A 16,465-nucleotide genomic window follows, 5' to 3' on the forward strand; every position below is an offset into this window, starting at 1 on the left:
CTAATCCTCCAACTAGCCAAAGGGCTAAGTCGAAGAGACAAAATCCCTGCCCTGCTCACAGAAAACCCACAGCAAAAGGGAGGCAAAGTGCTCCTAGCAGGGTTCCTTGTCCGAAATTTTACTAGGCTCTAACTATGGGCAGGCCCAGCTGGGAGTTAAAGACACAGAGAAAGCCAGTGTGGTGGCTCACTCCTATAATCCCAGTGCTTTGGGAGGCAGAGGCAGGAGGACTGTTTGAGGCCAGGAGTTTGAGACCAGCCTGCACAACACAGCAAGACTCCATCTCTACAAAAAATATTAAAAATAAAACATTAGCTGGGCATGGTGGCGCATGCCTGTAGTCCTAGCTACTCAGAAGGCTGAGACAGGAAGATGGCTTGAGCCCAGGGGTTCAAGACCAACCTGGGCAACAGAGCAAGACCTCACCTCTACAAAAATTTTAAGCACAAAATTAGCCAAATGTGATGGTGCATGCCTGTAGTCCTAGCTACTTGGAAGGCTGAGGCAGAAGGATCGCTTGAGCCCAGGGGTTCAAGACCAGCCTAGGCAACATAGCAACACCCCATCTCTACAAAAAAAAAAAAAAAAATATATATATATATATATATATTAGCAAGGCATGGTGGGTTAATCCTCCTGGTGTCAGCATGATAACTCTGGAGGCTGAAGTGCTTGAGCTCAGGATGTTGAGGTGCAGTGAGCTAAGACCGTGCCACTGCACTCCAGCCTGGACAACAGAAAAAGACCGTGTCAAAAAAAAAAAAAAAAAAAAAAAAAAACCACAGTGAAGGTGGGTCAGCTGCTCTCATCACAGTCTACAAGGCAGGGCAGAAAACAGATAGACCAAGCTGAACAGACAGGAAAGAGACTACAAGTCTAGCTCAGGCTGCTCCTTGCTCCCATCAGTCAAGGGTAGGGCCTTGCTCTCCACACCAACTCGAGGCATCAGGACCAGGGGCTCACCTGGAGTAGGGAAGAGCTTAGTATTTTGGTTAAGATCCAGGACCCCAGAGTAAGACAGGCTTTGGGTTGATGCGTCACTCAGCCACTTACTAACTATGTGACCTTGGGCAAGTTCCGTAAGCTTCTGAGCTTCAACCATAAAATGGGGTGAAATCACAGTGTCTACCCCTGGAGTTGTGACTGAGGTAAAATGAGCTCATTCATTCATTCCACAAGTATTTACTGAGCTCCTACTCTGTGCCCGACCCTGTTCTAGGTGCTAGAGATACATCAGTGAACAAGGCAGGCACAGTCTTAGAGACCTGCAACAAGACACTCAATAAATAAGGATGTGGTCCCATGTGTTGGAAGATGGCTGGTGAAATGGAAAAAATAAAGGAAGCAGAGTGAGGGCCTGGGAGTGCTGGGTGGTGGGAGGAGAGGCAGTGTAGACTGCAGTGTTAAATATGGTGGCCCAGGTGGGCCTCATGGAGAAGGTGACTGCTTGACAAAAACCAGAGCACAACGGAGTTAGCCAAGCAAGTATCTGTGGGAGAAGCATGTCAACCAGATGGTGCGGCTGGTGCAAGGGCCCTGGGGTAGAAGCATGCCCAGTGTGCTGCATTGTAGGAAGGAGAACAGTGTGGCTAGGGGAGTGTGAGCTATGGAGAAGACAGAAAAGATGAGGAGATGAAGGAAAAGGGTGAGCAGGAAGCAGAAAGGCAGATGGTTTGAACTTGGCTGCCACTGCAAGGCCACTGGTGTTTATGTCGAGTGAAATGGGAGCCACTGTGGGGTTTTTCAGCAGTGGAAGAGGGATCTGATTTCCCTGAGAAGGATCTCTTTGTCATGTTGAGAACTGATGCCTAGAAAGTGTCTAGTACATGGAAAGCATGTGAAAACATGTATCTGTCGCTCTTAGAGCAATACCAACTCATGCAGTGGGCAAAAAACACCCAACCCCACAAGGCGGTACAGGGATAAATTACTTCCAGATAATTCCCTCTAGCTACAGGGATTCTCCCACGGGCATCGCTGGTCTCCAGCATTAGCCTCTGCTTGGATCTGGCATCAGGAAAGGAGACTGCTACCTCTCCAGGTGGGCCACTGCGCAGTGGGCTAGCTCTTTCTTCAGAACCCTGCTTGGAATCAGTCCCCAAATGAGCCTGCTTTCCTGGAACCCTGCCGTGGTCCTGAATCTGCATAGAGCGGTGCAAGTCTGCCCTCTCCCTTCAGAAGCTGAGGACAGCAATGGGGCCCGGCAGGGTCTTACATTCGGGGGTCCAAAGTGGTTTCTAAGGGCACATGGGATTTCCTAGGAAAAGCTCCTGCCATGACAGAAGGAGCTGGCAACTGCCTCTGTGGAGCCCCTAGAGAGGAACTTGAGGGAAAGGAGGAAAGTCCTATAGGACCCCCTTCTTCCCTCTGCCCCCAGCAGGAGACCTTAGAAAACAAGGGCTTGATAGATGAGCCACAGTGAGCCAGGGGGTGGGAGTGACTCCTGGGCCATAGACGAGGAAACTGAAAGGCAGGCACTGGAGGCAAGAAGGGCTGGCCCGGGGCACCCGCTGGCGAGGACAGCCTTGGAGAGGGCCTGCAGCTCCTCCCCTCTGAGCTGTGCTGCTCTGGCCGCCTGGACCAGGGTGGCTGCTGGAAGGTGTTTTCCCTCTGGGTTTCCTTCTCCTTGGCTCCCAGGGAATCCTCTGGCTGCGCCTCCGGGAGGCTGGTAGCCGGGGAAGCAGGCACGTGAATCCACCGGGCTGCCCCACCCCAACCTGAGGTCAGAGCTGAGGCGTAGGGGCGGGGTAGGGGCAGAGGTGCCGAAATGCACTAGTTGGGGACTCCCCGCGGAAGGAGAGAGGAGAGACCCAAGGCGAGCCTTAGGACTCGCCCCTATGACTATGACTCGCCCCTATGACTATGACTACGCGCTGTGTCCGAACCACATGTCCACCCCGCATTTGCCTTCGGGGACCAGACCGCGCTCCCTCAGATGGCTGGGGAGGGAGCAGGCTCCGGGTGAAGGCTGGGGGAGGTACCGGGATGCCGAGTACGCCAGAGCAGGCGGGGGATGGGTTCCGGCTTCCTGCCGCCTCGGCATCTCGCTTTGCACCGGGCAAAGAAGGGGCCACGACCGGCGAAGAGCGCGTGGAGACGCAGGGACCCGCGATCCAGGGGCAGGAACCCCGCCCCCTCCCGGAAACCTCCCGGGCCCTGAGTCGTGCCCGGCGCTCCCCACCCCACCCCCGCCGCCCCTGCCGTCACTCACGGCCGCTGCGGGCTGGCTAGCGTGTGCGCTCTCCGCGCCGCAGGCACCTGCTCGCTGGGCGCTGTGCGCTCACTTCTCCCTCGCGCACTGCAGACTCCCGGCGCTGCCGCCGCCACCCAGCGTAGTCTCCGGCTGGGCACAGCGTTCCGCCCTTCTCGCGGCCCCGGGCGCCCACCCACCCACCATGGCCCAGGCCTGGGCCAAACAGCGGGGCAGCTGGTTGCCCAAACTGGGGTAAGGAGTTGAGGGCTGGGAGCTGCAGAGAGGACCGAGGGACACACGGGGAGCAGGGATGAGCGGCCGTCTGGAGCCGTGGAGACTGGGAAGAAGCCAGGGAGAGTTTGGGTGGGAGGACTCCCAACCCAAGCGGGTGCGGGGCGGGGCTGTACTCCAACCAGAAAGACGGTGGTCCCTCCGAGCGACCCCCGAGGAGAGAGGGGGCGCGCTCTGGGGCGGGGGCGGGGCGGGCTGTGGCAGGAGAGGGGAGGGCGGGGGCGATGCAGCGGTGGAGGCGGCTTGGCGCCCAGCCACTGACCGCCCCCTCCCTTCCCCTCCCCTCCCCCTCTCCCCGCCTCTCTCCGGCTCCGGGTCCGCCACGCCGGACCCGCTCTCCCCGCGCTGCGCTGGGTCGGACGCCAGGTCTGCGCGCCGCGGCTGAGCGCCCACTCGCCCTGCGGAAAGAGCCGCGGAGGAACCGGCGGGGGCGGCGGCGGGAGCCGAAGGAGGTGGCAGTCGGGAGCAGAACCAGAAGGAGACAGGGAGGCAGAAGCTCGCGGCTCCGTGGCACGCACTCCCTCGGCCAGGGATGGGTCCCGGCGCGGCCCAGCCCCTGCCCGGCCCGCCGGGCAGAGACTGAACCGCGGATCCCCACCGTCCTGTGGACGACCAGACAGAGAGAGGCACTGACCGATCGCCAGCAGCCTCCCGGTGGGACCGCGTCTCCTGCACACCCCGCGCAGCGCCCCCCGCCGGAGCCGCACCGGGCAAGCGGGCGAGGGAGCGGGGCTGATTGGCGGCCGCCGGCGGCCAGGGGAGGGGGCGCCGCGCGGGGCCATGGCAGGCTCGGAGGCGTCCTAGCCCGAGCCGGAGCCGATCCGAGCCCACGCGGCCGCCGCCTCTCCGCTCCCGGGCCCCCGCCGCCACCGCGCCCCCCGCGGGAGATGGAACAGCGGAACCGGCTCGGTGCCCTCGGATACCTGCCGCCTCTGCTGCTGCATGCCCTGCTGCTCTTCGTGGCCGACGGTGAGCGCGGGAACTTTGCTGCCGCGGTGGGCTCGGGGGGGTCTTTGCTGGGGCCGCCACCGAGAAGAAGAAGAAAGAGAACGAACCCGGAAGCTTCGCGGTCTCCAGCAATCCCGCTGTGCAGCCCGGGCCCGGAGGGGTAGGGGGAGGCGAGCGGCGAAGGGTCGCCGCAGCAGCAGCGCCGCGCCCGAGTCGTTCCCAGTCCCGCCGGGGCCCCGGCTGCGGAAAGGATGCCTGCGGGGAGCGGGAGTTGGCGCGCCCCAGCCAGGCTCTGGCGGTGCGGCCAGGGGCGGGGGAGAAGCACGAGTCGCCCCTGCCGCCCCGCCCCATCCGGAGGGAAGCAGTAGGCAGCCGATGGCCGGTCCCTGCCTCGGCCCTGCAGCCGCTTCCCCGAACTTTGCTAGCCCCTCCGGCCGTGCGCCAGGGAGCAGCTGCGGGGTGGGGGGCACAAGGCCAGCGAGCCAGAGACCGATTGCCTCGCTTTGGGTTGCCCCAGGCCCCCGACCTACAGCTGGTCACGCCTCTCTCTCCCCACCCCCAGCTACATTCACAGAAGTCCCCAAAGATGTGACAGTACGGGAGGGAGACGACATCGAAATGCCCTGCGCGTTCCGGGCCAGCGGAGCCACCTCGTATTCGCTGGAGATTCAGTGGTGGTACCTCAAGGAGCCACCCCGGGAACTGCTGCACGAGCTGGCGCTCAGCGTGCCAGGCGCCCGGAGCAAGGTAACCCGCCGCCCACGCGGTACCGGCGCGCGCCCGGCTCGCGCCCGGGGCGGCGAAGGCTAACCCGCGGAGGGAAGCAGCGGGCTTCACTCGCGCAGGGCGCCGCCCTGTGGCGCAGCCCATCTTCCACCTTCGCATCCCAAAGCATCTTCAAAGTCAGCAGTGGTTACCCCCAAACCTGTCAATTATTTTGACAGCATCGCTGTTCCCGCCACCTCCCAGAACTCCATTCACGCCCAGCCCCTAAAGAGCCACACCTCAGCCAGGTCGCTTGCTCGTGCTCGCTGGCTGCGGCCCTCTGATGGGTGCTGGGTAGTGAAGGAAGCCCCCTTGGTCCTATCTGACTCTCCCCGCCCTCTGCCACTTTGAGGACCCCAGGGCTCCCACGGCTGCGTTCCAGAGGCCACCAGAAAACCGAGTACCGGAAAGCCGGCAGGACCTCCAGCCCTCAGGGGCACAGAGGGGCCACTTCTCTGTGGCCGAAAACGGGCCCACGCTGCCTGTCTGCCTCAAAACCCACACTCTCTTACACACTCTAGTGTGCACGCGTGCACACACACCTACACACACACCTACATTCTCCCAGGGTCCCACCCAGAGTTACTCCCACTGAGCCTCCCGCTGGGTCCTGTTCAGACACAGCGGCCCTCCCTCCAGTTCTTCACGGCTCCCAGTGAGCTGGGGGAGGATTTTGAGCCACGCGGCAGGGCCTAAGGATGCCCAGAGGGAAGGAGAGGGGCTTTCCTTCCCACGCTGGTGTCCATCCAGTCTCCCCAGTTCAGCCGGCAGGTGTGCACCAGGGCAGCCACCCGTTGGTCAGGCACCATGCTAGCTCCAAAGCCCGCTTCCTCCTGGGAAACTCCTGGAGAGCCGGACGTCCTTTGTGCCCTCAACCCCCATCCCCCGGGCGGTTTCGGTCCTAGCCTGCCGGAGGAGGGTGCCCTTGCCTAAAGGCGGATCCGAGTTCCCCTAGCCAGAAGGCCGCGAGCCTCACGTCTCTCTCTCTCCCTCTTTGCATTTTAGGTAACAAATAAGGATGCAACTAAAATCAGCGTAAGTGTGGAGCCCAGCGCGGGCCGCGGGAGACCCCTTCTGGCCGCCTCGGGTCCCGCAGCTCCCTCCCTTAGCAAGCCGCGGCGGCCGCGCATGTGGGGCCGCGCAAGTAGGGCAGCGATCGCAGCCTTGCATTGGTGGCTGCTCGGCGTGTCCGGGCGCCATCTGTCGCCGGTTGCAGGGTCGGGTTCTCTTTTGTGTAAATCAAGGGTCCAAGGCTTGAGTCCCCTAATTCGGCTCGGCGCTGACCTGTAAAACTCCCCTTGGTCCGGACTGCGCGCTTAGGCCCTCTCGCGCCTGCCAGCCTCCGCTCTGCGGGCATTCCTCCTAGCACCGGGAGCGCGCGGCTGCTCGCCCTCGCCGCGACCGTGGCGCCAGCTTCCCGCCCCCTCTGCCCCGCCCTGAGCATCTGCTCTGCGCCCTCCGCTGCAACCCTTTATCCTCCGCCTGGATTGCGGGTCTGGGTGCGGGGTGTTGCAGGCTTGCAGGGGACGGGGTAGGGGGTGGTTGTGCCAGGCTGCGAGGGGCCCGGGTCATGGGGTTGCTAACTCTGGGAGGAGATGCGCCCAAGCTTCCCAGCTGGAGCGTAGAAAGGCCTGGAGATGACGAAGCCTCCTCGGGGGCTCGGTTCAGAGGTGAGGGCTCCCTGGGTGTTTGTTGAGAGCCATAGAGCAGTACTTCCCGAAGTCCCCACCGGGGCGCAGGGGAGGAGCACTTCGCTGGGGGGCTTCTGGAGATCCCGCGGAAAGGCGGGTTGGTAGCAGGTGGCCAGGGAGCCAGGCAGCAGCCTCAGCGTTGCTTGCCTTCTTAAGAAAGCAGAGTGTTAGCCGTAAAGGGCGGTATCCGGTGACAGGGTGGCTTTCCTTAGGAAGCGATTCAGGCAGGCCCTCCGTGCTCCGGGAGGTGAGGAGGGCCGGCTGGGGCGGGACTGTCGGTTGGAGCGCGTCGGGGCGGGAAAGACGTGGGGCAGTTAAGGAACAAGGAATCCAGCCTGGGGTTTCCTGAAGGGGCAGGAGGGAGGAAGGAGAGGTGGACTCTGCCCTTCTGAAGCGCCAGCTACGGGAAGACAAGCAGTGTTGGTTTGTATGGGCGGGGCAGATGCAAGGCGGGCGTTTGGTTAACGTGATGGGGACGTGGGGACACAGTCCAAAGAGCTGGCTGCCCGGCGTCCACGCAGAGTTGGAAGCCCTATGCCACGGGGTAGAGCGGGTGAAAGGGAAGCCGGATCGTGATGGTGGGCAAACCAGGATCCGGGAAGTGTTGGGGTGCGCGGATGAGGGGGCGCGACGGCTAGGGTGGCCAGAAGAGCAGGTTTGGGAGCTGCCCAGCCCGGCCTCTAACCCTGCTCTCTTGCAGACCGTACGCGTCCAGGGCAATGACATCTCACACCGGCTTCGGCTGTCTGCCGTGCGGCTGCAGGACGAGGGCGTGTACGAGTGCCGCGTGTCGGACTACAGCGACGACGACACGCAGGAGCACAAGGCCCAGGCGCTGCTGCGCGTGCTCTCGCGCTTCGCGCCGCCCAACATGCAGGCCGCCGAGGCCGTGTCCCACATTCAGAGCAGCGGCCCGCGTCGCCACGGCCCAGCCAGCGCCGCCAACGCCAACAACGCGGGCGCCGCGAGCCGTACCACCTCCGAGCCCGGCCGCGGCGACAAGAGCCCGCCGCCCGGGAGCCCTCCCGCCGCCATCGATCCCGCAGTCCCCGAGGCCGCGGCAGCCTCCGCGGCCCACACGCCCACCACCACAGTCGCGGCAGCTGCTGCTGCCTCGTCAGCGTCGCCGCCATCGGGACAGGCGGTCCTGCTGCGCCAGAGGCACGGCTCGGGTAAGGGCTCCCGGAGAGGGGGCGCACGCGCGGGGATGGCGCAGGGCTAGGGCTGCGCCGGGACGCCCCGGGGGGCTCCGGACCCAGGACCCGCCCCCTGGGCGCATTTGCATATGCATACTCCTTCCTAGTTAGGTCGGGAGCGCCCTCCCCTAGGGCCCTCTTCCCGCGGTTTCTCTGTCTTTACTCCTGGCCTCTGGAAGCATTTCTGATGTGCATTTATGAATGGAGGAGGGGGCTGCCCTGCCAGCTACCTCAGGGTACGCTGGAGGCTGTAGTGTGGGGAGGCGACCTCTTTTGGGTTTGGAGAACTGGACCCTGAGGGCTGAGCTCCGATGGTGGCAAGGGGCCAGTACTCAGCCAGCACCGGTGGTGGAAATGAGCTATCCCCAGATGGGGGCACTGGCACCTGGTGGAGAGCGGGAGGCGGTTAAAACTTGAGTTGCGTTGGTTTCTATTTTGTGTGCTCGATTGAACAGACTTTGTCCAAGGGCGTGGAGGGGCCTGGCTGTGTAACCTACGCCCTCTTTGGCTAAATGCAGGATGGCCCTAGGCACCAGTTCTGCACTCTGCTGTAAATCGCAGATCCTCTCCCTTTGGCTTTGGGGTGGGGGCAGTAAGGACTGAGCCCTAAGCCACTGTTAGGAAGGCACCCAGAGGGGAAGGCTTGCTTTCTTAGGGAGCTGAGAGGCTGGGAGAAGGGATTGGGGGTGGGGGGCGGGATGTGAGAAGGCAGAAGGAGGAGAAAATGATGGCTTGACTACCCCCTGGTAGGCAGCTCTGGGGCGGTAGAAGCCATTGGCAGAGGCAGGGGTGGAGGCGGTGGGGGGTAGAAAGGCTTGCCCAGTGTGCCCCTCCTCCCAAGGCATCCCCCACTCTCTCCCCCTGCTCCAAGCTGGGCCTCAGAGCCCACCCCAGTGCCTGACTGTGAGCAGGTTGCTCCCTCCCTCAGCCCCTCTCCTCAGTCTTGTTTGATGCAGAGTCCCACAGGGACCATCTCTCCTGGCCACATGGCCCTGGGAGCCTGGCTTTGGGTACAGGTGCATGTGAAACTTCCTAGATGTGACGGAGCACATTGTCACACCCCTACAGTGGTAGTTCTCAAAGGGTGGTCTTCCTGCAGGCTCCTGGACTACCTGCAGAATCCGCTGGGGCAGGTCTTCATGTCCTTAGTGTCACCATCTCATCCTGCCTCCCTGGCTAACTCTCAAGCCCTCCGACAGTTGAGCCTGCAGTCTGCCTGGCACATCAGTTCAGTTCTGTTTCTCATTTAGCTCTACCCACTGTAGCAGCCGCCTCAGTGCGTCTCAGGCTATTGGCTTGATCCAAAGGCCTCATCCCTCTTGGATGCCACACAGGGCCCCACAAGACTGTCCCTCAGGCTATTGGGGAAGGTAGGGACCTGCAGAGAGCCTCCACAGCCCAGCTGGGAACTTTCCACCCTCTGCACTAAGATATCACTAGGTGCTGTGACAAATAAACCCCAAAAGGCCAGTGGCTTGACACAATTCAAATTTAATATTCCTCGTTCGTATCAAGTCCTGCCCTGGAGTGCCCCAGGGCATGTGGCGGCTCTGTTCCATGCAGTCATCCAGGGACCCAGGCTGAGAGTACCAGCCTCAGCAGGAGGCTTCCAAAGTCACTCTGGGCATGACATAGAGCCAGCAGACCAGTGAGGAGAGACAGAAGCAGCCCTTGTCAGCTCACTGCCCTAAGAGAATGAAGCCCTAATGCTCTCAGGCATGCATTGTGTATAATGAATCAACTTGTTTCATATGCATTTAGGACGGCCCTAAATATGTATCATTCTTGGGAGACTGAGAAAATAGCCACTCAAATCATTCTGGCAGCGCTTAACTCTCTCAGAGAAAAGCTGGTTTAGAAAAATGGCAAGGCGTTTTTTAAGGGCTAGGTCTAGAAGTGGTAAATATTACTTCTACCCTCTTCCATCGGCCAGAACTCAGTCACATGGTCCAACATGGATGTAGGGCCCGCTGGGAAATGTAGTCCTTGGTGTGGCGGCTGCTTTCGGGCCTCATCTCTTAGTTAGCCATCTCTATTCAGCATACAGGCAGTGCTCAGGGAGAGTTCCTATTGACTTACAGAGCCATTGGCTTAACTGATGCTTGTTGGTGAAGAGAACATCCTTCTTCCCCCTCCCCTTGGGCCCCAGCAAGGAAATGTGTGCATTACAGGCTGGGATGTACCTCTAGGATATTCCTGGAGGATTTGAAAGGCAGAAGTTCAGATGTAGGTTGTGCCTCCACCACTTACTGGCTGTGTGATTTTAGGCAAGTGACTTACCATCTCTGAGTCATCTGTAAAATGAACAGGATAATCTCTCTGACCTCAGAGGGAGCTTGGTATGGAAATTGCTGCACATATATGTTCATTATTATCACCCTGGTCATTAGCTGCACTAGCTGGAGAGGAGGGGATGGGCAGATAAAGCTAAAAGGTTGGCAGTTGGAAGCCAGGCTATGGAGGGCCTTGAATGCCAAGTGGAACCAGCAGTTGGTTAAAGACCGGTCAAGACCATGTGAAAGAGATCTTTGAGAGTGAACTTGGTTGTGCTCACAAAATGATAATGAGACCAAGGTCATAAGCGCACTCCTGCTTGAATCTCCCTCTTCCCTTGGCCTTCAGCCTGAGTCCCAGGCCCAGCCACAGATGACCTGACTGCCTGCCATAGCCAGTCTGATCTCCAGTCTCGGTGCTGGCCATGGAGGCTGAATGAGAGAGTGAAAATGCTCCAGGACATCTCATCCAGGGAAGGTGGGCCAGTCAGTGCCCTTCTTCCCAGAAGATATGGAGGTCCTCAGGTCAACTCAATGCTGATGGCACAGTGCCCAGTGCCATCCCAGCAGATAGGACCTTGGGCACCCACCAGCCACGGGGCCATATGTTAATGCCCATGTGGGTCACTCTGCCTTCCCTGGAGGGGCTGATGTCCACTGCCATCTAGAAAGCACGGCTTGCCTGGATCCCAGCGGGGCTGACAGCAGCACCCCTGGGATAGAAGTACAGTGGCCTCTGAGGTCTCTGTCACCCCCTAACCCTTGCCAGCTCCTGAACTGGCCAGGAACTGTGTAGACACATCTCAGAAAGAACCTCCAGTCTCTCTCCAAGTCTCCTTTGGGGTGCCCGGAAGGTGGGCCTTCAGCTGGAAGGTCAGAAAACCTGTGTCCCTCACTCTCCAGGTGAAGCTCTCATAAGAGTGGTTCCACTCCAGGCACTCTATGTCCCACTCTGGGCACGGAAAATGGATGGCAGACCTGTCATTCACAAACACATCCAAACAGCCTTGATGCCAAGGAGGGAACCATGCTCAGTCTTGTGTCCCACCTCACCCCGGTCACCCAAGGCCACGCAGGCTGTGTGCTGTCAATGTGAAGCCTGCAGACTGTGTTTTGGAGGATGGGCATTAGTAACCTTTCTGTAGGGCTGCATCACCAGCCAGTGCCCCGAGCTCAGCTGCTGGCACCAGGTCCTGCTGAGCGCCCTGAGAGGCAGCAAGCCAGCTGCTTTGCTCAGAACCACAGCAGCCTGAGCTGCAGAGGGAGCTCGGGGCAGACGACCTTGGGCCTGGCCTCCCAGCCACGCAATTCTAGGCAGCTTGATGGGGAGGGGTCCAGAAAGGACCGCTGCCTCTTGGTTAATAGTCAAGAGTGTTTGCAGAGGATATCAACCAGGGTGCTGGCAGAGGCACATGGAACATTCAAACAGGGTCACCGGGGGGGATGGAAAGAGCGTAGGTATCAAGGTGTGGACAGGATTAGGGCAGCCAACAAAGGATTGGTGCAGGTCCCCAGGGCTGGCATCAGTGGGAGCCATCAGCAGACCTAGCCTAAAGGTCTGGGGGCAGCTGGTAGCACCCAGAGAGTAGGAGGGGAGGCACACAGCCAACCCACAGACACCCAGCAAGGATCTCACTCTCCTCCTGCCCTCCATTCCCTGTCTGGGCCTCCCTTTGGCCAAACCCTCCTGGAACCTGAGGGCAGGGGCACCCAGGTGGTGCAGGCTGTAGAGGTCAGCCCTCAGAGGCTCACAGCAGAGTGGAGAAGGGTGGGCTGAGGACCTGGGGGCACCGAAGAGGCTCAGGGCCAGGCACAGTGGCTCACGTGCTGGGCACAGTGGCTCACGCCTGTAATCCCAGCACTTTGGAAGGCCGAGGCGGGTGGATCACCTGAGGACAGAAGTTTGAGACCAGCCTGGCCAACATGACGAGATCCTGTCTCTACTAAAAACACAAAAAAATTAGCTGGGTGTGGTGGCAGGCACCTGTAATCCCAGATACTTGAGAGGCTGAGGCAGGATAATGACTTGAACCTGGGAGGCGGAGTTTGAAGTGAGCCGAGATCGCGCCATTGCACTCCAGCCTGGGCAACAAGAGTGAAACTCTGTCTCAAAAAAAAAAAAAAAGAAAGAAAGAAAAGAAAAGAAAGAGGCTCGGGACACTGGCCATTTCAGATTGGCAACTGCAGGGGCGGTCCCAGTACATCTCCCCAAATAGTCCCCCATTAAGCGATCATTCCTGGAAGGAAGTCAGAAAAAAAGTCCCTATTTTTTAAGTGAGCCACTTTGGTAATGCCACGAAGGAGAGAGGGGGGACTTCCTCCAGCCCTCATCCGTTAGCTACTGCACAGCCAGGCAAGAAAGCCCTTCCCATGCCGCATGTGTACCTAATACACCCAAATACATATTTGCACTAAAAGTTGATGTGCAAAAACTCATTCATTTCACGTCTCATTTGTCAAGAGACATTTTGGTATTTGTGCTTAAAAATAAACTTGGACTGGATTAGCAGAGCAGAGCAGGCGCAGGAGGCCGGGCCCAGTCTTAGCTGTGTTCATAAATCTGGCTCCTAATTAATCTGAATGCTGACCCATTTTTCGTGAACACTTTGTTGCTGGTTGCCATTTCTAGAAAAGAGAGAGAGAGACCAAACAGAGTATCTTCCAGACTAACACTTCTAAATGGAAAAGGCACCGCAGTGAAGTCTAGCGCGGCCTCAAAAGAATCCAGTTTGCAACTGAATGGCTGGTGTGTTGGCCAGAGGTTCCCCTCTGCAGGGACCTTGGGATCAGAGCAGTGGCGTGTGAACCTCTAATTAGCCTCAGGGCTCTGGCTCCAAGGAAAGGCACCATGGCCCCCACAGAGAGCCGGCTGGATGTGGCAAGCTGCCGCTGGGTGCCCACACGGAGAACTGGCTCTCAATATTTCAATTAATAATGAGAGAAAGACAGCCAAGGCCATGGGTATGATGGGTGTAGAGAGGCTGTGGCTGCTGGGAGCCATCAAAGGGGAGCATCCTTGGATGTCGCCATGGCAACCGTAAACCATGACCAAAGGGGGCCGTGGGCAAGGTGGAGACAGTCACTACATCTCGACCCATGCCCCGGTGGTGACAGAGCTGAAGGAATGGCACACACGTGACCCAGGAGAATCGCAATGCAGCAGAGTCACCAGCAGTACCAGCAGGCCCAGGACCTGTGGGCCCTGAGCAAGCCATTGAGGCAGCCATCTGGTTTTCCCATCTCCCCAGACCCACAAGGACCCAAAGGCCCTCACCTTAAATGAACAGTCCACTCTTCCCCCAAGCTCTGATGTGACATGAGAATTATAATTAAGAAGAAAACAAATCTGGCAAGGGATGTCCCAGAGAAGAGAGGGCGAGGCTCTCTGAGCATCCTGAAAAAGAAAATTAAAGGATTTCATAAAGGAAATGGCTGAGCCTCACAGCTGGCAAGCAATGCCTGCTTCATCCCTAACAGCAGCAATCTTACGCCATTATCAGTGACATGGCATCCTCTCCCCCAGCAGCCAGTCACTGGGAGCCTGCTGGGCCCAGCCCCACGCTTGCCATGAGGGGGAACCAGAGATGGCAGCGTGGACCCAAACTTAGAGGAGCCAGGGCACCCAGGTAATTCCAGGACAAAGCAGTCTGTGCTGTGCCAGCACTAATCCAGCTGAGGCAATCAGGAGAGGCTTCCTGTAGGTGGTGTGTGACTTACAGCTTGAAAGAAGCACCTGAGGCTGAAGTCCTCCCAATTAGGTCAGACCTTGGAAAGCTTTCAGATGCCCCCTCTCTCCTTCCCACGGTTGGAGAAGTCCACACCAAATGGAATGGCCTTTGTGTATCAGTCAGCTCACTGGGCAACCATCCTCTCAGCATCAGCAAGACCCTAAATTCAGGATAAAAACAGCTGCTCTTGGATTATAATAATGATAAATAATAACATTTGCCTTTTACTGAGCACTTACTATGTGCCACGCTCTCCTCTCACCGGCTTTCCTCCTTCCCGCAGTTCTCCCTAATGCCTCCTGCTTCAGTCCATCCCTCAGAAGACAGAGCGCTCTCTCTGTGCTCATAGCCAGAGCCCACACTCTCTGCCCAGCTGGAGTGGCAGCCCCCAAGAAAAGAGCTGGAATCCAGCCTTGTTAAATGTCACCGGGAACTAACCCCCCAACAAGGAGCTGCTCATTAAACACGCCAGGTGCATATCCTTAAAGCTCTGAATATTAAGGATTCCCCAAGCATCCGTGGGGATAAATGAGGTCAAGTGCTTTTGTAATATGATATTGATTAGTTCTGCTCTGTGTGGACAGAGCAAGGCCTTGGCTGTGGTCTAAACCCCTGAGCTTTCTGGGAGATGCCAGCATGGTTTTAAGACATTTTTGCAGCACAGGAGAAAAATAAAAGCATTATCTTTTTTATTCCCCCATGCTTTGCTGACTATCACCAGGCATCTCTTGTAAACTTGTATCCAGAGTGGTGAGAAGGTTTCACTTTGCCTTACATAAGGGCTGCAGGGAAGTTTGAGATGGGAAGTCAACAGGCTCAGCCCCTGTAACTCTTGATTCCTGACTATTCCTGATGAAGAATGACACACCTCCTTCCCTGGGGTGGTGCTTCTAGGGAAATTAGCCTGCTTGTCAGTGGCTTTGGTGCTCTCAGGGAAGATGCGCTATAAATACCAAGATGGAGGATCCAGTCTGGCCTGCTATGGGTTAGGGTGTAGCTGCTGTTAAACAGCCAGCGGTGGAGGTGGCTGGGGGTGCTGCTTGCAGACAGCAGCACCCTCGGTGACCGCAAAGTATGAGCATAGCCCAGGCCCCTTCTCCTGCCTGCATCTTCCACAGGACGGCCCTTGAGAGACAGACCTTGTGCGATGCCTGTCCCTGCCAGCAATCCTGTTTCTGGAAGTTATTGGTTGTTCTGTTCTGTCGTTACTGCTCTCTGGGCTAAAATATCAAAGCTACTTTGGACAGGCTTCAGTTAGCTCTGGTTCTTGCAGTTCAAGAGGAATGTTGAGGGGTCCTGGCGTTGGCATGAAATAAGGAGCCAAAGTGGACATTTCGGAAGCTTTTCCCCACAACCACCCGCCCCCACACCCACCTACTCTCCCGCACCCACCTAGTCTCCTGCACCCATGGGCCCTGCTCCATCCAGCTCAGAAGTAACCAGCTTGCCAGAAGGGCCACTGAGAGGGACAGAGCACCCCCTAAAAGTCCCAGCTGAGCACCCGATGCCCGCTAGAGACCGAGGCCAGGAAAATTACCTAGGCAGATCAGTCCTCCCCACAGCTGCCCATGCTGGTGGGATAACCAAAGCATCACCCGAGGGAGACTGAACATGGTTCCGGAGGAAGTTACACTCACCACCACTTCCAACCATTGCATTCTCTCCTGACATTTCAAATGTTCCTCACTGTTCAGCCTGCTGGCTCACAGGTAAGCCAGGATTTCAATGCCAACAAATTTGCCCCATTTCTGGGCCATTACAGGGCTCTGGCCCTGCAAAAGTCACAGCATGTGCTTCTCACTCCTGCCCTTCATACCCTAAGTATTATGCTTGTTTTCCAGATACATCCAACCATTTGATTGGAATCTTGAGTCCATCACTTCCCACTCTCTGTGTGCGAGTTCCATCATCTGTTATCATCAGCACGACACCGATTCCTATGCCAGAGAGTGGTTGGCAGGATCGGGGGGGATAATCCATGGAAAGATGTTAGCTTAGCACAGGGCCTGACACCTAGAATACACTCAGTGGATGTTGGCTTTGGTAACCAGCGTTATTCATGGGAATGGTGTTAACCATCCAGGATCGCTTACTAAGCTGGACAGGGTGCTCCGATCTGAGACTTCCTTCATGAGACCGCCCTCCCTCCTGCACATGCTGTGAGCATGATGGAGCTAATTGTGATTGTATTCGTCCATTTTGCATTGCTATCAGGGAATACCTGAGTCTGGTCATTTATAGAGAAAAGAGGTTTATTTGGCTCACAGTTCTGCAGGCTGTGCGAGCAAGGCACCAGCATCTACTTGGCTTCTGGTGAGGCTTCAAGGCACTTTAACTCAAGGCGGGGAACTAGACGTGTCACATGGTGAGAGAGGAAGCA

General features: G+C 58.0%; 1 protein-coding gene across 3 annotated transcripts in view; it reads left to right on the plus strand.

The window, feature by feature from the left end:
* The first annotated feature begins 3,336 nt into the window (after nt 1-3,336).
* Nucleotides 3,337-16,465, plus strand: part of VSTM2B (V-set and transmembrane domain containing 2B) — a 38,685-nt gene continuing 25,556 nt past the window's right edge. The window contains exons 1-5 of one of the 3 annotated variants that reach the window (XM_009435193.5): nt 3,337-3,445; nt 3,851-4,453; nt 4,995-5,179; nt 6,203-6,232; nt 7,589-8,060. In XM_009435193.5, coding sequence (XP_009433468.4) covers nt 4,372-4,453; nt 4,995-5,179; nt 6,203-6,232; nt 7,589-8,060 — 769 coding nt within the window. In that variant the 5' untranslated portion in view covers nt 3,337-3,445; nt 3,851-4,371. The other 2 variants (XM_054674187.2, XM_054674188.2) reach the window with 2 other exon arrangements.

The sequence above is a fragment of the Pan troglodytes genome, chromosome 20, assembly GCF_028858775.2.
Source record: "Pan troglodytes isolate AG18354 chromosome 20, NHGRI_mPanTro3-v2.0_pri, whole genome shotgun sequence".
NCBI classification, from domain to species: Eukaryota; Metazoa; Chordata; class Mammalia; order Primates; family Hominidae; genus Pan; species Pan troglodytes.